Genomic DNA, 22,749 nt, shown 5'->3' with positions numbered 1-22,749 from the left:
GAAAAAATATAAAAATTTCCTGAGGAAAAACATCTTCACTTACAAAGTAAGCCAAGTAACTGAATAAGATGGCTTCTGTGTAGAATTTCTAATCTAATCTGTAGGTTAATGAGGAGTACTTAAACATGTAAGTATTGAAAAATATTATCTTACTTTAAAAATCTAAAGTTTCTTAACTATATTTTTTTCATCATTTAATATCAGCTAAAATGTTCCAGTTTACAGTATAAAGTAAACTGTTCGGCCCCTGCAGTTTACAGACATAACATTAATTGTATCTACCGGTAGTATGTTTTGATCCTGTTTGAGATTAAATAATCAGTTTAATTTTGACTTATTTCAGGGATGACCTCAGTTATATGCCATTTGCAGCATGGTGAGCTCACTGGAAGACACTATCACTGTTCAACTTGCTTCAAAATTATCAAAAAGAAGCAAAATATGGTTCATCATGCTCAGTCTTGTATGGTTAAAGAGCTGTCAAACATTCAAGCTAGATCCCATGACAATGAGAATATTGAGTTAGGTAGCAGTCATTTTGAACATTCATACAGCACCAATAACTTTGACACCATCTCTTCTGACACAGTCAGTACAAACGTTAAGAGTAAGGAAAACGTAAGGAGAAAGAGGAAAATTGCTTGTGTTTCTGAAGGCCGGGCAGAAATTTCACAACATCATACTGTCATTGTTAGTCCAAGTGAAGGCATCTTTTGTTCCACCATCAACATCAGAGGACCAGGATATCCAGTACACCTGATTAAGAAAACAGCAGGAGATAGTACAGAAAGTTTTTGTGAACATCTGTCATGTATTGAAACCAAGGAGACAGCAGTAAGAGGAAATAACATCACCTTTGAATGTCCACATTTAATGTCCACACCATATGCAGTACCTGGTAAAGTAATTAGTTTAACATCAGAATCATTGCAAGAATTGAAAGACAATAACTTTATTACAGAGGCAAGGTTTAATGATTTACTTGCATGGAAAAGCAGTCTCACTTGTACCAGAGTGCCATTAGCGGTTACAATACCTCAAAAACTGGGTTCATCACAGAGGTATCTCTACTTATCAATTTACACTGGTGTACAACGTTATTGGTCTAGAACTGGTCGTACAATAGTAACTATTGACACATCAAGAAATACCGTTACCTGTAAATGTTCCAATACAGCACGATACTGCTTACATAAGGCCATCGGCAAATGGTATATGTTTCAAGAACTACACCAATCTGTGGACTATACCTCTCCAGATGAAACAGAAGAATTTGGTCCCAAAATTTCTGACGGTGACATGGTCAATGAAAAATTAAAGAAAGCAAATTTAGAAGTAGATTTAGAATATCTGCAAAGTAAAAGAATTCCAAGTATAATTCCAAAAGTAGCATCATATCAACATGATCAAGTTCAAAATAACACTTTCTCACCAAAGGAAACACATTGTCATATTTGTTCTGGTGGTTTGAAAAGTGAAGTGGTTTCTACTAGATCTAAAGTTATATCTATGACAAAAATAGTCAAGGGTGAGTAAAATTAGTATTTGTCTAGGTGGTTTTCTAGATGGCACAAAAGCTTATACTTCAAGCAATATTTCGATCATGTCAATTATTGATCATGTCAATTATTGACAAATGATTGACAATGTTACAAAACCTTTTAATATTTTGGGTTTGTAGATGTTTGCCTGTCAGGTGGATAAATCATTAAGAGAACAATTCATCAAAAAAGGAAAAGACATCTCCAGATAACCAAATGGTCTTTAACAATATTCAAGTGTCCATATACCAAGTAGCAAGTTTAAAAAGTGTTCTTACTTCTGTTCATCAAATTCATTACTTACTGCTAAATATTGAATGATCAGAAAATTTCCTGTTAATTTGGCGCTATATTGTATATTGTATATGACATGTATGATTATGAGAAGAAAATATATATTTTTCAAAATTTTATTTTTGATATCACACATTGTCCATGTTGTCTAAATGGTTGATAGTTTTTTGTCTATCACTCATACGTTTTTTCATGATTTACTCCTTAAAAATGGACTTTACAATTACATTATATGGAATGACTGTAAAAAGTTTCTGTCCATTTGAAATAACCTTAACAATGTGGTGCACACTTTAAGTGACTAGGCTGAGTGAGCACCACATTCTTGATGTTACTTCTTAATAAACAGACAAAATGTTACAGTCTTTCCTTAAATGTTTAACAGATTTCATTGGTAAAATGTCTATATTACAAAAGCATTAAAACCAGCATCATCAGTATTACAAATTGCTTTTGAATAGTAATGATAATAGATATCTTTATTTCAAGAGGGTATAAGCTCAATTAGCTAAAATACTGTAAATGTGTATATTTTGTTTAATTACTATAATTTCAGAAATTATTGCAAATGTTCATATTAATGTAATAAATGTAGACAGTATCAGGTTCACAATGATAAAACTTACATTCATACTTTCAGTATAGATTTTTCTTTACAATTTTTTCAATCCCAGTAATTATATATCACAATTTTGCCAGTATTCAGTGATTTGCAGTAATAAATGCACACATCAAGTTTTGAATTTACAGTATTTACATTCATAACATTAGAGTTTGAATAACCATCATCCTCTTATTACAGGTGAAGTCAGGTAAGAATTAACACTGTGCACCCTATAGAATACCTTAATGCTTGGTGTGTTTTTGGTTTATATCAGTATACTACACTTTTTCTTTACATTTACACCATGTAGCTATATGAACCTTGCTTTTACTTCACATTCATTTTGTATCTAGTGGTTTATTTTGGTGATATATTTAATCATTAACCTTTTTATAAATACTATTTCGCTATTTTGATTTCATCTGTACAGGTAGTAAAACATAAGACAGTCCTTTAACTGTTAAATATATATACAGATTTTTTTTCAACTCTGATGATATGCAGAGGAAGATGACCTATTTTTGCGGAAATTCTTTCAATATTTTTATTATATCCCAACCCCAACTTCAAAAAAGGGGGTACATGTATGTTCAATTGCACATTTCCATCCCTTTATCCATCCATCACACATCTTGTTAATAGTCACCAGAAACCAGCAAACCAATTCTCTTGTAAATTGATCACAATGTCAGGAAACATAATCATTGACATTTACAATTCAAGAGATAATTTTGACTTGGATGGAGAGTTGTCTCATTAGCACTCATACCACATCTTCTTATATCTAATTATGCCCCATATAACAAGTTATATTTTTTTTGTACCAGATCATTACCACTTGACAAAATATATTTAGATTTTAAAACAATGTAATGATCCATGAAATACAGGTTGTTTGAATTTGACTGTTTTTAATTCTTTTAAAGTTATGCCTCGTAAAATTAGGGATTTTTTAAATTTTGAATGAATCATTGTAACTAAAGCTCTGTGTGAAATAATCTTTTTAAAATTGTTAAATAATGTCATAAACATGCTATTCTACAAGAAAAGCTTGATTTTGACATATATATATTTAATATTTACTGATCAAGAGTTATGGATCTTAAGTTTTCTTTGAACAAAGTACGAAATTTTATTTTTGGGTTTATGGGTTATAGTAAATGTCCACTTGAACAAATCATTTTGATTTTTATACCATTATCATTGGCAAAGTATACCAAGAATGATTTTGAACATTTTCTGTTGAAGAAAATGCTGATTTTGGAGGACCTGTAATTGCTTAAATAATCTAATTTAAAAGATTAACAACATTTTACCTATTATTTCCATTTAGATTGCTTTGGAATTCTTTTCAATATTGCATTGCCTTTTAAGTCATATTTTTAAACGTCCTTGGAACTATGGCAAGGATTTCAGAAACTATTATTGTGATAAATATGAACAATTATTTGATCAAAGTGCTCAAATATGTCTCCTGCATAGTATATTACAATACATGAGTTACTTTATTACATTTTTTGAGTAGTTTGTGGCACCTTATTTGCAACAGATAAGAATTGATGTAAATTTATGTGTAAAGCTTATCTTTGGTGAAGGTGTACATTTTAAAATATATTACAGGAACAATGTAGATTAGTCTATTTAATCTGAGGTTGCCAGTGACAAAAAGTACATATTAAACTTAAATTTGTTTATTTGTAATTTTAGCTCCTGTTAAGTCAAAAGACATGTTTAATTGTTTAATAATTCATTGTTTGCTCCTTCCCACAAAATCAATGATTACTTAAAAAAATATTTGATTTAGAAATCAGTTTATACTGGCAGATTTAAAAAAGTAAATCAGAAAGAAAGAAAGATAGAAATAGATATTTGTTATCAGTTTTTATTGATAGGATACAAAATTTAAAGGCACATTCTTTTCTTGTGTTCTTTAGCAAGTTGATTGATTATGTTTTAAAGAATGATTATAGAGTGTGAAATCATTTCCATTTTTAACAGATGTAAAGGTGTACATAAAGATGTGCCCCCGATGTAGAACTACATACCGGTACCAAGAATGGGAGGATGGCATCCATAATTTTAACAATTCTCTGCTTATTGGATTAGATGTGTGCTCTTTTCTAAGAGCTGGTATACAGGTAAACTATACCTTATCTAAATTGTACAACATGTACAATGCACATTCATTAACTTCATATTTACCCAAAATGTAACACATTTTCAATGTGTAAAATGATTTGTTTTTGTCTTTCAAATCATCACTTTATTGTCCCATTCAAACCCTTTCATCAGTCGCCAGTAAATTAAATTTGGGACCATCAAATCACCAATTGATGCCGTCGGAGCTTAAAATACAATACAGTTATCTGATCATTCAATATTTAGCAACAAGGGCATTAAGTGTTACCATTATAATTTTGACATACATACGTCCAAAATTAAAATTGAGAATGGAAATGGGGAATGTGTCAAAGAGACAACAACCCGACCATATAGCAGACAACAGCCGAAGGCCACCAATGGGTCTTCAATTTTAGTTTACATTTCACAACTTGGAATGCCTGAACCAAATGTTATGAAACTTATACACACTGCTTATTATAAAACATAGATCATGTTCAAATTTGGATTGTGTCACTTTATCTGTTTTTAATGTTATCTGCAACCTGGGGCATCATTTGTGTCCCATGGACACATTTTCCATTTATTAGTCCCGCACTGATGAAGTCGAAGTCGAAGGGGGCTTTAGGCTTGCACTCTGTCTGTCTGTCTGTCTGTCTGTCTATCCATCTGTTCGGCCATCAGTCAGTTTGTCTGTCCGTCCGTACAGCAAATCACTTTATATTTTGTTGTTTCTTGAATGTGCACAATTTTTTTTCAATTCTAAACTGCATAAAAAAAATTTATGTCAGTCATTTTTATATGTCTGTAAAACTTTTGTACAGCAATAACAAAATTTAAAAAAATTATATAAACTGAGCAACAACAAAAAAAGTAAATAACGTTGACTCTAACATTTCTTATTTGCTTTTTTAGATTTTTCTTTTTTCTTCAATAATTTTTTAAAAGTCTTATGCTTCTACTTCATTTCAAGCAATTGGTACTGTGATTGTATGGAAGCCAACTGCCAAATACACATCATTTCAGTGTTGATTGGTAGCTCATAATTATATGGTAGCTTTGAAAAAAACATTAACTATACAGATATCACACTTGCCTTTATTTTAGGACATCAGTGTCTCTTGAAGAGTTATTGTTATGTTATTTCTACTTAAGTATTTGTTTTAAAAACTAATAAACGGTGTTTGGATGGATATTTGAACACTCTTCTCAACTTACATTATTTCATGACGAATAATTTGAGCAAACAAGCTTAATATTACATTTTATATGTGTTATCTTAATTTTCAAACAGTTTCTTCAATTACAGAACCATGTTGCTCTAGGACGAACTTTGTCAGTTTTGGAAGATGTCCTTCAAGAAAAATTGAACTTTCTGGAGGTGGAGAAGGCCTATCTTCATTTTGAAGCAATGTCTGATCATGATTATAATTTTAACTGTGTGCTTTGTGGATACCACCCAGCCATTCTTATCTGGGATACCTTTCGCAAGGCCCGCTTTCAATATCCTGGTAATATTTTATCATTTGCTTCTTTTCTGTTCTTTGTATGAGTGATACATAGGAAAAATGTTTTAAAAGATTTCATAAATAGAATGTCCTAAATATGAATGCAATTGTCTTAAAGTGTAATATAAGGCCAACAACATATGAATGATAAAGTAACAGACCATATAAATAATATATGAATAAAACAATCACAAACCATACATAGCACATATGAATAAAACAACCATGAAACTGGATACCTTGCATCTATCAGGCTTTTCAATAACATATGATCAAATCACTGAAAGATCCCCCTCCTAAATTACTAAAAACTAGCATTCTGCATTGACAATAATATCTTAGTGTAAATTAATACACCCATTCGGACTAACACCCTCAAAACATAGAAAATATACAGGAAACTATCACAAACCATACATAGAATCAATTGCATTCAAGTATTTGTAGATATGAAAATCATATAAGAATTATCTTAAAATATAATTTGTGTTAATTTTTTTAATATTATTTTAGTTTCAGATCTACGATTTCCAACCACTGAAAGTGGGATGAATGAAACAGTAAATGTCAGATCTTTTTGGCAAAGAATAGAAAGAAGCATAGTTTTGGCAGGAATGAATAGAGGTATTACAGCTGTATTTTAATATATAAATCAAATTAAAAGTGTTAAAAGAATATATTTGAAATCAACACATGTTTGAACCATTACATTTACGAATGAATGAAGAAATATTTAAGATGATAGCAGCATATGTTGCCAGAAGTTTTACAGCAGACCATGAACTAGTATGAAGTTGATACTATTTTACCCACTTTTTACCATTATTTTTTAACAGAAAAAATCATGAAAATGACAGCTCCAGTCCTGCTCTATTATTACCTACATTTTGGATAGTGTGCTTATCTATGGTTTTGTAACAATTATACAGATCACATATCTGTTTATTTCGTTTAAAAGTTTCCCTTATTTGTGCCATTAGAAAAATCATAAAAAAAATTTAAAAATTGGAACCATATAACATCCTAAATTATTATACCTCAGTTATCATTTTCTATATGAAATAAGTACACAATATTTTGACTATTTTTCAAATTGCAAGCGTTGAACTATTTGACCGGTCAATAGTTTCCAACTATTGGACCTCGATGAAACTATTTGACCTCAAGCGTCATTATATTTCGCAGAATTTCAAATGCAGCTACATGATTGGATAATGTTGAGAATACAGCGGAGTTACGACATCTCATTTTGACAAGTGTATCTAGAGTTTGCTTCAGTACGGGACGTAGATTTAGCATTCAGAATATAATTATATGAAGTAAACGTGAAACAGTATGGTTGTGTTTCTGCTTTTTATATTACGATAGTTGATTTAGTACTGACATTTATTGTCTGTTGTCTCTTTCTGTATAATAAAACACTTACTGACTGGATATTCCTGGAATAGTAAGTGTATTGTCCCCTCGGATACAACTATTGCCCTCGGCTATGCCTCAGGGTAATAGTTACACCTTGGGGACACTTAACTGACTATTCCACTCATATCTAGTCAATAAGTATACAATATATATCTGAATTTTTCATGTAAATGTGTGATGGTCTAATAGTGGTCCTTCATATGATTTAGATATAGGTCTGTGGGCCTTTTCTCTTTCTCTCTCCATTACTTCACCAAGGGACTTAATTGCTAAATTATTCTGTAAATATTATGTGATATAATTGGTTTTAATTGTGTGTTCCCATTTTCCCTGGACTGCATATTTCCAGTGTTAATAATTTCAAGTCTTAATGGTTAAAAACAAGTTTTTATTAAAGGATATGGGAAATGAACTAAGATATGATAATGAATATTGTTTGGTACGGTATATTTCTAATGAGAAGGCAAATTTACCTTAAATGACAATTGTTTTAAAATGAAATGTGTTGGCTATTGTAAATAAATTTTTGAAATCAACATTTAAAAGATCCTTAATAACATCTTTTTGTCACACCTTAGACTTATCCAAAGATGTTATGATAAAGCCAAACTTTGAAGAGTGGAGTCCTTGGGTAGGAGAGATGTCAAGAATTGGCGATGACATATATAATACAGAGTATAAGAAGTGTGTTGCTGGGATATCTGAAGAAATAGATGAACCTATGCCAGAGGAATTACTTTCCCATTTATTATTGGATGAAAAGGTGAGTTACATTTAGATATTTTTTTCATAAATATTCAAAAGATGTAAATTTTACAGGAAACAACTAGTTTAGGTAGGGCCTTCTTTAACCTAAATCAGGTGCAAAATTAGATACATTTGGCATTAAAATAATTCATATTTGTTTGCATAGTGTGAACTGAAAGGTCTTTTAAATGTTTTGAATATTTACCAATATTATAAGGTCATAATAGGACAAAAGTGAGTTTTCTTAAAAAAAAAAGGAAAAGGGATGACACCTGTTTAGTTCTAAGATATATTTTTATGAGTGGGAAATGTTGATCATTTAAAACAGCACAAAAGTATTAGTTAGGTCTAGTTTTTATACGACCGCAAAAATTAAAAAATTTTTGGTGGTATATTGGTATGACGTTGGCGTCGTCGTCGTCGTCGTCGTCCAGCGTCGTCCGAAGACACATTGGTTTTCGCACTCTAACTTTAGTTTAAGTGAATGGATCTCCATGAAATTTTACCATAAGGTTCAATACCATGAAAGGAAGGTTGGGATTGATTTTGGGGGTTATGGTACCAACGGTTAAGGAAAAAGGGGCCAAAAATAAGCATTTTTGTAACTTCCAGACAATAACTTGTGTGTAAGTGTATGGATCTCTCTGACATTGTACCACAAGGTTCCATATCACAAAGGGAAGGCTGTAATTGATTATGGGGGTAATTGCCTCAAAATTTTAGGAATTAGGGGCCAAAAAAGGGGCAAAAAACAAGCATTTTTCTAGTTTCATGACAATAACTTGTGTGTAAGTGTTTGGATATTTCTGAAATTGTACTACAAGGTTCCATATTACAAAGGGAAAGCTGGAATTGAGTTTGGGGGTAATTGCCCTAAACGTTTAGGAATTGGGGGCCAAAAAGGGGCCAAAAATAAGCATTTTTCTAGTTTCCAGACAATAACTTGTGTTCAAGTGTATGGATCTCTCTGAAATTGTACTGCAAGGTACCATACCACAAAGGGAAGGCTGGGATTGAGTTTGGGGGTGATGAATCATAAGGGGGTTCAAAAAATTTGGGGGGGGGGATTTTTTTTTTTTTTAAATTTTCCATTTTAAGTTGGTTATTTCTGATTTATATTTAAAAGCAAATAATAATGATATGGTAGGAGATACACACCAAACAGGATGTGTAAATTATTATATAATAAGTTTTGTGCAATAGCAAGAAATTTTCAATTCCACAGTATTGCACAATAGCAAGAAATCTTCAATTGCACAGTATTGCGCAATAGCAAGAAATCTTCAATTGCACAGTATTGCGCAATAGCAAGAAATATCCAATAGTACAATATTGCGCAATAGCAAGAAATTGTCAATTGTACAGTATTGCGCAATAGCAAGAAATATTCAATTGCACAGTATTGTGCAAAAGAAGATATTTCGTATAAATTGCTTATTTCTTGATCAATTTCAATGGGGTTTTATTCTTGAATTTTTGGGGTTCTTTAATATGCTGAATCTTACCGTGTATTAAGTTTTTGGATTTTGGGCCCCGTTTTTAAATTGGTCCACATTGAGGTCCAAAGGGTCCAAAATTTAACTTTGTTTGATTTCATCAAAAATTGAATTATTGGGGTTCTTTGATATGCCGAATCTAATCGTGTATTTAGATTCTTAATTTTTGGTTCCGTTTTCAAATTGGTCTACATTAAGGTCCAAAGGGTCCAAAATTAAACTTAGTTTGATTTTAACAAAAATTGAATTTTTAGGGTTCTTTGATATGCTGAATCTAAACATGTATTTAGATTTTTGATTATGGGCCCAGTTTTCAAGTTGGTCCAAATCGGGGTCCAAAATTAAACTTTGTTTGATTTCAACAAAAATTGAATATATGGGGTTCTTTGATATGCTGAATCTAACCATGTATTTAGATTTTTGATTTTTTGGCCCCGTTATCAACTTTGTCCACATTGAGGTCAAAAGGGTCTAAAATAAAACTTTGTTTGATTTCATCAAAAATTGAATTCTTGGGGTTCTTTGATATGCTGAATCTAACCATGTATTTAGATTTTGGATATTGGACCATAATAGGTGAATGTCCAATTTAAAATTTTTAAGTTCTTAGACCACATTCATTCTGTGTCAGAAACCTATGCTGTGTCAAATATTTAATCACAATCCAAATTCAGACCTGTATCAAGCTTGAATGTTGTGTCCATACTTGCCCCAACTGTTCAGGGTTCGACCTCTGCGGTCGTATCAAGCTGCGCCCTGCGGAGTATTTTATTTATATTTCAGTTTGCAGAAAACTTTCTGAGTGGTCTCAGTTTATAGTTCAATCTGACAACAGAAGATAATATTATTTATCGTAGGAGGTTGGGAGCATTTCTGCTGTTGCAAATAGGTAATTTTAATTTAAAGAGATAGGATAAGACATTTAAAACTTTTAATCTCAAGAACTTACTGTATTCAGTTCAAAAATAATTTTGGTAAATTTTTACGTTTCTGGTTGGAATTTGATATTGCCTTCATTTATTCAGATATTCCATTAGACATGTCAGTTGAACAAATTTAAATCAGGTAAAAAACTGATGAAATCAAATATTTGCATCATTTTCTATGTAATATTTTTTTTGGTCCATGTCTATAAGACCAAAGAAATAGAATGGCAGAAATTTTCACTATATGAAATATAAACTAGCAATGAATCCATTGAAAAAAACATAACATTAATCTGGAAGAAAGTTCAACAGAGGGGATCATAATTTAAAGACCATGTTACATTATTTCTTTTAAAATTCTTTCACACATTTTGTTATTAAATAAAGCGTCATAAGTAAATGCATTTCCAGATTATAAGATTTTAAAGCTGATTTATTGTTTGATAGAATATATCTTATGTTATAACAAATAGATAGTACAGCAGAAGAAGTAACAGAAAATGAGAATGGCATGGGGCATCAGGAAGACCAGGTAAATATTCATCTTTAGAGGAGTCATTTCTAATTATTAATCCTTTTACAGTTTTTTTCCTTTTTTTTCAAGAAAGTATTGTATTAAACTGTAAATGGCATGTTTGGACATGCATGAATATCTTTTAAAGCAAAAATACATTCTTGATGCAACGTATGCACCAAAATTGCAGTTAGTGATACAGGCTTTAAGAAGCCTCCAGCTTGTGTACATTATTACGAGCTAATTTTTAGAAATGATAATTTGCAGATAGACAGCTTTTCATTTTTATTGACTGAATTTTTACTTCAGTCCCTAATTTCAATGTTTTCATTTTCTTCTTTTTTCTTCAGTCAGGAGCACCTACTGAAAGTTGTACAAGGCCGTAGATAACACCCGGACAAATCCAAAGAAGGTATTCCAATAAAAGTAGTTCATCATTACTGAAAATGTCAGAAGTTTAAAGTAGATTTTTGCAGATACTATTGCAAATCAATTAAAGACAATAGTGCTATGTATTATGGAAATGATATATTGATAATAAATTTTTCATTGAATAATGAAAGATTTCACAGTAAAATTTGATGAATGAAGCAACAGTATAAGGAGGATAAAAAGCACACAACATGATCAGTATTTATATGACCAAAAAAAACAAAAATTGAATACCAACAGAACAAAGCTTTTCACTTTGATACCTGCTTACACATGTCTTTTACTGTAAAAGTATAAATCATGCTCTAATGTTTCATGTTCACTAGAAACATTCAATTGAACATTAATAAAGGTTTACATGCTAACTTTTGTGTGTAGTCACCTTGTGACATACTGTTTAATTTCCGGACATGATGAACACACATGGTGCTTTTTAATGTATGATTCCTATATAACATTAACTGATTTTCTATTTAGAGAATAAAAATACCTCTGACTATTTAAGAAACATTAAATTCTACTCTATTAAACTCATATTTTTACATGAAGAGTCTTCATTGAAAACATTTCTTAAAGTATTTCTGAATGAATAAACATCTTTCCAAATATAATGTTGAAGATAAATATGATTGAAATACAAGGTTGGTGGTTGTGGCTACTTTGTGAACATGTATATTGACGGTAAATTGAACAGCATTTTTATTTATAACTATCCATACTTTTATTATTTCAGAAAAGACAGAAATCATTCATTTTTCCATCCTACAAAATTGGGGGAAAATATGAATGCATTTGCAACAACAAAAAAGACCAAGGGTAAGTAGCTTTTATAATATATAGCATATCATTTCCTTATGATTCCTGGTTTCCTCCAACAAGTATTGACTTTTTAACAATAACTAATAAAATGCTCCACTGGGCACAGCTTGATATGACCGCAGAGGTCGAACCCTGAACAGTTGGGGCAAGTATGAACACAACATTCAAGCTTGATACAGCTCTGAATTTGGATTGTGATTAAATATTTGACACAGCATAGGTTTCTGACAGAATGTGGTCTTAAGAACTTAAAAATTTTTAATTTACCTATTCAAACCAAATCATTATTATTTGCTTTTATATATAAATCAGAAATAATCAATTTAAAATGGAAAATTTTAAAGAAAAAAAAGGAAAAAAAATCCCCCCCCCAATTTTTGAACCCCCTTATGATTCATCACCCCACAAACTCAATCCCAGCCTTCCCTTTGTGGTATGGTACCTTACAGTACAATTTCAGAAAGATCCATACACTTGAACACAAGTTATTGTCTGGAAACTAGAAAAATGCTTGTTTTTTGTCCCCTTTTTGGTCCCAAATTCCTAAACGTTTAAGGTAATTACCCTCAAACTCAAACCTGGCTTTCCCGGTGTGATATGGAACCTTGTAGTACAATTTCATAAAGATCCATACACTTACACACAAGTTATTGTCCTGAAACTAGAAAAATGCTTGTTTTTTGCCCCTTTTTGGCCCCTAATTCCTTAACTGTTAGTACCATAACCCCCAAAATCAATCCCAACCTTCCTTTTGTGGTATTGAACTTTATACTAAAATTTCATAGAGATCCATTCACTAAAACTAAAGTTATTGTGCGAAAACCAATGTGTCTTAGGACGACGACGACACCAACGTCATACCAAAATACGACCGCAAAATTTTTTGCGGTCGTATAAAGACGGGAGATGTTTTTCATTAAAAAGTTATTGTGGCAGTTAAATATTGGAACAGGTTAAACAATCCATGACGTTGACAATCAGCTGACATATCAATATATATTCACATTTTACCATGGTTGTGTACTCAAAGTGATTGAAGAACATCATATTACAATATATTTGAACAATGATTTTAAAACATAATTATTACAATGATGTAACTACATGTATATCAATAAAGACTTGATAGTGACATCAAAGTAAAATGACTAACTTCTGAAAGGAAATCAAGGGCCTTCATTTATATGGATACAATAACCCCCATCCCCCATTTAAAAATGAGTAACCCAGATGGATTGAAATCATAAATGGGTACGTTTACTTTTCTATATTGGCTACAGGTATAGGGGGAGGGTTGAGATCTCATAAACATGTTTAACCCCGCTGCATTTTTGCGCCTGTCCCAAGTCAGGAGCCTCTAGCCTTTGTCAGTCTTGTATTATTTTTAATTTTAGTTTCTTGTGTACAATTTGGAGTTTAGTATGGCGTTCATTATCACTGAACTAGTATATATATTTGTTTAGGGGCCAGCTGAAGGACACCTCCGGGTGCGGGAATTTCTCGCTGCATTGAAGACCTGTTGGTGACCTTCTGCTGTTGTCTGTTCTATGGTCGGGTTGTTGTCTCTTTGACACATTCCCCATTTCCATTCTCAATTTTATGAGACCTTTCTGTTATTAAACTTTATTGTTTATTTATAGGTTATATTGGTCATGTGCAACATGTGAAAGGAACTTTCATCCACAATGTTTAGGATATGCTGAAAATTCAGTAAAACCCTTTGATTTCCATTGTCCAGAGTGTGAGGTACGTAATTGCCATTAACATACTTATAACATTGATGGCACTCAGTACTTCTCACAGTTGATAGATATGAATGAAATGTTATTGTCTAGTCATGAAGGTTAAGAAAGTTGAAGAATTTAGGTAAACATTTGATAGCTGTATAATTTTCAAAGTGTATTCTTGTTTGACTTTTATATGAATTAACAGAAATTAATTAATATTCATTGTGTGGAACTACTTTCATTTTTTCAAAAATGTGACACACAATATCACCACCTGATTGTGTTTTGGCTATGCAATGCATTTTCTGTCCCGCCTACGAAAGATTTTGGGGGCATTTATGTTCTTTCAGTTCATCCTTCTGTTTGCTCATCTGCCAGTTCCCCTGTTTGGTGTAGTTTTAGGGTGAAGTTATTACATGTAGTAACATCAACTTCAACCTTAGTGCACATGTTCCTTTTAATGTGATCTGTGTAATTTGCAATCCAAATTAGGGTTTTAAATTAACCTATTTTCAAGATTCAATGAACATAGAAATATATGACAGTGTGGAAACAGTACAATCTGATGTTGAAGTTTTTATTGAAGGTAGTTTAGGGTGAAGTTGTAGTAACATCAACTTGAAAATAAGTTCACAGGTTTCTTATAATGTTGTTTCTAAATTGCATGCAAATATATGGTTTTGATCCCATTATTTTGGTTCTATGAACCTGGATAATGATAATACAAGCAGGGTATTATTGAAATATGGAAACATTTTCTTGTTAATGTTATTTTATCAACAGTTGGCCTTTACATATAAAGTAATGAAATCTGAAGTGTGATGATGTATCAGTTATTTTTGTATTAAACAAAGAGGGCGCCAATAGGAAAATGGATGATTTTAAACATTTCTGTGGATTTTTTTGAATGAAATTTTTTATGTGTAATAAGGAACCATTTGTAATTGTACTAACCATTATCGGGTGTTTTAAGGATGGGATGTCAAATTAAATCCAAAAGTATACCCATTTCTGTTAAGTAATTTCTCTCATATATTCTCTCATATGTGTTTAAGATGAAAACAATCTGTATTGTGCAAACATATTTAACTTTTAAAGGCGATTAGAAACAGGAGTCTACGAACTTGACCATTTATACATTCTGTAGTAATGAAGGGTTCCATTTCTGATGATGGGTTTTATCAGGATTATAGACTGATATTATAAAATGAATGTTATGGAAAAGATTCTGTTAATTTTAATTTCAGTTGTCACCTGTGAAAGCATTAAAGAGGAAACGTTACAGTGTTAACATTGATAAGGAAACCGAGGTGAGTTTTCCACTATTTCGTTCACCTTTTCCATAAAAAGTAGCTCTAGTATGAATGTAGAGAATGTTGATACATGTATATCAGTTTGTGATTTGGATTGAAGTGAGAAGGTAAATTATAGATTTGATTATGATAGCCTGTTCATTTATTGTGTAATTGAAGGGCACTTTAACAGTAATTTTACATTTTTTTTTTACAATCAGGAATGATTGGGTTTTTTTTACTTCTTCATTAAAACTTCCAATCACATATGACAGTGCTATTTCAAAATAAGTAAATTATAATCTAGAGAATAAGAACAGTGAGTGTGTCTAAGAGACAACAGCCTTACTGTAAAGAGAGAAACGAAAGGCCACAAATGGGTCTTCATCTTATCATGAAAATCTTGCATGTAGAAGCAGGCTTCAGCTGGTCCTTAATTTATAATGCATTCCAGTTCAGCAAAATGGACACTACGTACACTTAACTCCAAACCCAGTTTTTTTTTGGTGCGTGAAACCTGACTGTTTGTCAGGCAGTAGTGATTGCATGTCAGTACCATCTGGATCATCATACATATGGGTTCTATTTCCATTTTTGTAAGTTTGAATCTAGTTTAGTGAGGGATTCAGTGCAAATATACTTTAGCCTGTACAGTTTCTGATTTACGTTATTGTTTTGCATATCTGGCAACCTACAGTTAATTCTTGATGTTTGCCCAACGCTTTAGCAAAAGACTATTTGATATGATTATCAATGACAGAACTGTCTACCAGAGAAAAACAAATCTAGATGTAAGCTAGGACCTATTTATAGTGCCTTAAATTCAGAGTGCCAGCAGCAATGAACAAAGCCCATACTTAATAAAAAGCTTTAAATTTCTTGGTATGCATGAAATATGAATGAAACTGTTCAATTAGGAAAACCATTAGTCTGCTTTATTCATGGAAAAACAATAAATCAACTTAAACAGAGTATTAGAAATAAGAAGATGTGGTATGAGTGCCAATGAGACAACTCGCCATCCAAGTGTGTACAGATTGAAATACATAATTAGAAACAAAACAGTGTAATCTGATATAATTTACAGGTAAATGAGGAAATATCAAATTATAAGGAAATGGAGGATGATGGGGAAATCACGGATAATGAAGAAATATCACATTATAAGGAAATGCAGGATGATGAGGATTTAACAGATAATGAGAAAGTGCAAGGATATCATAAAACTGACAGTGAAAGTGAAGTGGAATATGACGATGGTAATCATTGTAATGTTCATCATTCTCTTTATTCAATTTAGAACATACTAGCAGATATCGTTCCATGTTCATTTATGTGATGCTGATTTTTATTTTTTTTTAATAACAATAGAAAGAAAATCCACTGAGCATTTATTCAATATGCTGCAATTGGTCATTTTTTATTTCATACTAAGTTTATATATACCATGTATACTGTGAATTCATTTATTTTCGTGGGTACCAATTTTCGTGGATTGAGGAAAACTTGCACTTTCGTGGATACTTGATTTCTTGGTTTTCCAAAAGTCTGCATATATTCATAAAGCGAATTTGTAATTCCTTGAATATTTCAATTCGTGGTTTCCCTGTACCCACGAAATCCACGAAAATTGGTATCCAACGGATAACGATGAATCCACAGTAGTGGAATTACTTCAAGGTATACATAATAACTCCTATGTAGATTTTTGTTAATTTCATGACTTACAATGAGACATTTAGTAACACAGAAAAAATAAACCAAGCACTCTATTCATTCATTTATTCATTTCTTTTATTCCAGATTTCAACCTGGAATTTGCAGATTTTGAAGTAAGTGTAATTTCACATATCTTAAGTGTAAGTAATGTATTTCAGTGATTGATAATTGTAAATTGTAATTTCTAGGTTCTTGCTCATTTACTCATTTGTAGAAAATATAAAATGTTGTTAGTGTAAAACTTTTTAAAAGACCTTTGAATTAATCATATAAAAATGATAGGTAAAAGTTTTTAAATGTTACAATATTAAAGAATGGCATTGGTGATATAAGGCACAAGTCCAGTTTGATGAAACAGACTTTTTGGAGAATGTGGTTTTGAATCGGTTTATAACACACATATTGAGTTTTAACTTGTTATTTTTTGGCATTTTAGCAACTGAGAATAAAGAATCACTTGTATGAAATCATGAACTGTGAGGACAGTAAATGGTGAGACTTTACTTTAAGTTGAACAATTACTAATAGTAAATGCATGCAATTATTAAGAATCTGTTATGGTCAGTAAAATAAGTTTTACAAGCATTTGGTTCATTAGTATTTCATTAAGATTAACCACTTACCATTTTCATGAATTTTATAGGTTATGTAGTAACGGAAGCATTTGTAAAAAAAATCAGCATACTGCTATTTTTAGCAGGCAAAAGCTATTGCTTCATATTTAACTTTGTTTTGTTTGTATATTGTTTTATTTATGTAAGATGTTGTTTGAAGAAAAGTGCAGGGACATGACATCATCATTTTTTGCATCCTCAATTTTGAAAAATTGATCACTATTCAACAAATTATTTATTAAAGCTTGCTTTAGAATACACATTTGTTTCCTTCACATCAAAACAAGTTTAAAGTTGTAAAAATCCCTTTCATTATACAGTGTATTTTGTTGGTCTCAAGTGACACAATCATAAATTCATGCCCAGATCAGATTTAGAGAAAGGAAGAAAAAATTAGGATTTTTTGCACGTAATGACTATTTGTTTTTCATTATTTTCATATACCGGTATTCAAAATATGATTTATTACTGTAACAAAGAATCATTGACGTTTAGTAGTACTGAACCCTTATTTATGACTATGTCACATTTGCTCCTATATAAAGTCATAGGATGAGACTCAACATTGAATGGGTAAATATATAGGAGCAACACATAGGATTCACTACGTGCAGATTAAAATGTCCTTTCAGAGCATCTAATATCCAAGTTTTTAACGGATACTAAATGTTGCTAAGTTTTCAATATTGCATTTTGACATTTGTTGTTTTCTTTCTCGTTCTTTTCTTTTTTAAATAATATAAAATTAGATAAGGCATTATTATTAACCAGTCATGGTACCCAAAATCTGACCTTATATACAATCAAATGAATTATTACCAAATTAAACACAGTAACTGATTATAATTATTATACTACATTTCAACAGAAACATGTATACACATTTAAAGAAAGCAACATATAAACAATGTCACTGACAAAACATTAACTTAAGTCTGAATAATGAAAGCCACTGTGACCTAGAGAAGTTATTTATTCTTAATCAATTTATAGACCTAGGCCTATGGGAGACAACTCCTGTTCGATTTAAATAAACAAGTTTATTTTGTTCTCCACAAAGGGAGTGCAATATTTTAAAAAAAGTTTGAAGTAACAAAAAATCTTCAGATGAGAGAATCCAAACAATTTTCGTCTCCTGAGATAAATTAATTTGAAAAATTTTTGAATTCAGAAATGAAATAAGACAGATGTTGAGATCTTGTATTTTTGAGAATAGGATATTTTAAAAGAAAAAAGAACTCATCTTCAACTGCTTTTTTAGGAAGTTCCGCTTTTATATTTATATACTTCCTCCTTTCAATTTCAAGGTCATGACATATATAGATATAAATCTTGTAATTATTTGCCTTTCTTTTTTGGAATTTATTCTTAAATAATGGTTCAAACAGAAAAATGTCTTTAAAATTTTTGTCAGTTAAACTTATTGCTGAACTGTATATTGGTACTCTTCTCACAATTGCTTTCTTTTGACTAGGTAACCCAACATTAAATTTTGTTGTTAGAGAATTTGTTACTTTTTTTAATATATGGATTTGTTTTTTAAGTTTGACTGGTTTATGAATATATAGTGTATTATAACTAGGAATTTTAGAAATATGTCTATTATGTCTCCTATCCAGTGTTCCTGGTTAGATTTGTTCATAGACTGGGATAGTTTTTTTTGAAATAAAGTTATCCGTGTTTGTGTTTCTTAAATTTGAATTTGAGTTTGAATGTTTTCATTTAGTATCTTCCACCTGTTTTTAAATATTTTAAAAACAATAGCCAATCTTTCTTCATTTAACTTTGACCTAGGTATCTGCCAAAAATAAGGTTATGCCAGGAGCACTTGTACTACATTTAGTTCATTTTTGTACAAAGGATAAAAATATGTATTACTCCCAAAAAGGGAGTTAAGATGAAAGCAAAATCAAAAACAATATAGAAATTGTTTTGGGCCTTCATCCATTTTAGTTCGAAGATCTTATTATTTAAACACCAACACTCTAAAATTATTTTAGTAGATAAGACACTAAGTTTCTGTTATTGCTTTTAGTGTTGAAGTTGAACATGAGCGCCATCACGAATTTGTCAGTGCTCCCCAAAAAGTATATAACAGAGAGAGAAGAACAGTGGCATTTGGATGTGAAGTAGTAAATCAAAAGGTATGAGTTCATGATTTAAATAACCATTTATTGATTGTTAGTGTTTTAATGCCACTTTCACCGCAAATGGTTTATTTCACGGCAGCCAGAATCTATTGGTCGTGGAAGCTGGAGCCCCCAGAGAAAACGATGAACTACTGCAGGAAAATTGACAATCCAAGGCAATTAAGACTGGAGTCACTAGCCTAGTGGGTTTCAAACTTACAATGTCAGTGTTGAATAGTTAGTGATTACACTGTATAAAGTAAACTACTAATCCACTAGGTCACAGAGTCCTCGACATTTTTTAAAAACAAATGCTGTACTCTGGTCAGAAAGCTTTTATTGTGCTGGTGTTTTTTAAAATTTGATAGATGAGAATGCATAGTACCATATGTCTTCACTACCATCTTTTACTATCAATTAACCAGTCTTGGGAAATACCATGTCCACCTTATCTTACTTTAAAATATTGAAATTAAGATAATTACTAAATATTATTTGTACAGAATTCTTGTACAAGTTATCCTGCAGTCAATTGTGAACCTCTTATTATATAGACAATAGAAAATAGAGAATATTTATTAGCACAGACACATTTAAAAAAATTACGGTATAATATATTACGAGGCTAGATAAAAACTGACGAGGAAAGGTAACACCCGGCCATCGAAAGCTTTATTTTTATAGAGCCTAGATGGTCAAGTGGTCTAGTGCATTGGGCGTAGTGCAAGGCGGTTTGGTGCCACGATATCTGCCAGGGAAGAACAAAAAATTTGCTTCCGCAAATTTACAGATCTAACATTGTTGGGCTGTTGTTTAGATGAATTATATATATATATATATGCTCGGAAACAGGCCCTTATTCAATAAATATAATTCTTAATCTTCTTATTCTTATTCATTTACATTAAATGTTTATGGCATACAGTATAGTACAAGTGAATTAATAAACTGACAATAATTGAAGTAGACTGACAGTGGTCTTCACACGATAAAAAATACTACAAACATGTATTAACAGATAAACAATTATTAATGTCCATGAACAAAAAAGGAATAACACAGGAAAACAAAATTGAATAACTTGATATATGTATTTTTTCCACAACAACAAGTTTCAGATTTGTACATAGCAATGATAACAACCTTGACATACAAACACAAAAAGGCATTTAGACTTCATATAAAAAAATAGATTTATATGTATCATTACTACAAATTGTTTAACAATGATGAAGGATTTATTAGGTTCTAATTTGTTTTTATTTATAGATCATAAATGCTCTTCATAAATATCTTATTCAAAACCTGGTGTATAACCATAAAGAGCCTTTCAGGTTTGGAGGGAGACGAATAATAAACTTAAGGAATAGCAACCTTCAACAAATTTTCATCCAATATAAGATGTAAGTTAAATCATAATTTGCTTAAATATTGTATTGAATGAAATCATGATACTGTATGGTCATTTATATACAACTTGTTATTTTCCCCTAAAGATATGTTTAAAGTTATGAGCAGCTATATGTGACAGAATAGGTAATCTTATGAATTTTATTTCATAGATTACTGTGGATTCCTCAATATTTGTTTGATACTAATTTTTATGGATTTTTTTGGTACATGTAAACCAGGATTATTAATTTCCAACAATGTACAAATTTTTTTCAGGTTTTGATTCTGACTTTTGCAAAATCTGAATAAATCAAATTTTCACAGATATGTTATTTTCAAGAAACCATAATCCCCCCCTATGAACACCTACTGCTATATAGTTAATCTGCAATCCTTTTCATCGTGAAACAATTTGTTTACCATCATTTCCTATGAAGATTGAATCAGAAATAAGTGAAAAATTTTAGAGACATTTATGGTTGAAATGCAAATCCTGTGGAGTTGATATTGGTACTGTCTACTACCATGGTTTTTTATTTGTTTCATTGAACCAGTTTTTTGGTTAATTGTTTAACTTAACTGTTAATTCGCTAATAGTCAGTCTGATGAGTTAAGTCATTCTTAAATTATTTTTATCCTTTGTTCTTATGTCTTGCTGTTACACCTCTATTCCAGGTTAGGGGGAAGGTTTTCATCCAACAAATATGTATAAACCAGCTGCTTATAAACTGAATGTACCTGCCCTTAGTCAGGGCCTCAGGGGCCTATAATTTAGTGGTATCTTGTTGCTGTATTTCCTATTTGTTTTTTGTTAATTATTTGGTATATAAATGCAGATATCACATAGTCATTTAAAATCCATTTGATACTGATATATGTAGTTTCTTTTTATTTTAACCTTAGGATGGCTGACCACTATGTTACCTATGTTCTACATAAGGAGGCAATAATATACCTCAAACAAAGAAAGTCAGGATGTCCTTATGAGGCTGCTAATGAACGATGTGTAAATTCAGACGTTGATTTCAACAAGGAACTAAAAAGGATGAGATTAAAATAAATTGGACTTTTTTTTAAATGTTTGTCATTTTTTGTAGTACATGTAATACAAATGTATAGTGGGAATTTTGGTTGGAATTTTCGTAAAATTAATAGTCAATAAGTTAATTAATATTTAAGAACAAAACCTAAAAAAGATTGCTTTCATGTTGTGTTTTAAAGTTAAATCAAAAGTAATTGCAGAAGATATTAAAATATAGTATATGTAACCAAATAAATATATAAGGTTTTTCTGTATACTAGATTTACCATATTACATACTGGAATGAATGGTACATGATAATCTTTGTATACAGGCTTTATAAATTGAGTAGCTGTTTCACATACCCTGGGTCACTGATGAAACAGCTCCTTAAATATTCGCAAAATTAAATCATTATCACTGTACAACAACAT

The 22,749-nt window shown here is 31.1% G+C and overlaps 1 protein-coding gene across 1 annotated transcript; it reads left to right on the top strand.

Moving 5' to 3' along the window:
- The first annotated feature begins 11,162 nt into the window (after positions 1-11,162).
- On the top strand, positions 11,163-19,923 carry LOC127705534 (uncharacterized). The gene is made up of 7 exons (XM_052209862.1): positions 11,163-11,188; positions 14,062-14,167; positions 15,396-15,458; positions 16,528-16,699; positions 17,244-17,272; positions 17,596-17,651; positions 19,809-19,923. Exons 1-7 carry the CDS (start codon positions 11,163-11,165, stop codon positions 19,921-19,923), a joined length of 567 nt encoding a protein of 188 aa, XP_052065822.1.
- The last annotated feature ends 2,826 nt before the right edge of the window (positions 19,924-22,749 follow it).

Source organism: Mytilus californianus, unplaced genomic scaffold (genome assembly GCF_021869535.1).
Source record: "Mytilus californianus isolate M0D057914Y unplaced genomic scaffold, xbMytCali1.0.p SCAF_6, whole genome shotgun sequence".
In the NCBI taxonomy this organism is placed as follows: Eukaryota; Metazoa; Mollusca; class Bivalvia; order Mytilida; family Mytilidae; genus Mytilus; species Mytilus californianus.
This window is presented reverse-complemented; position numbering and strand designations above follow the sequence as displayed.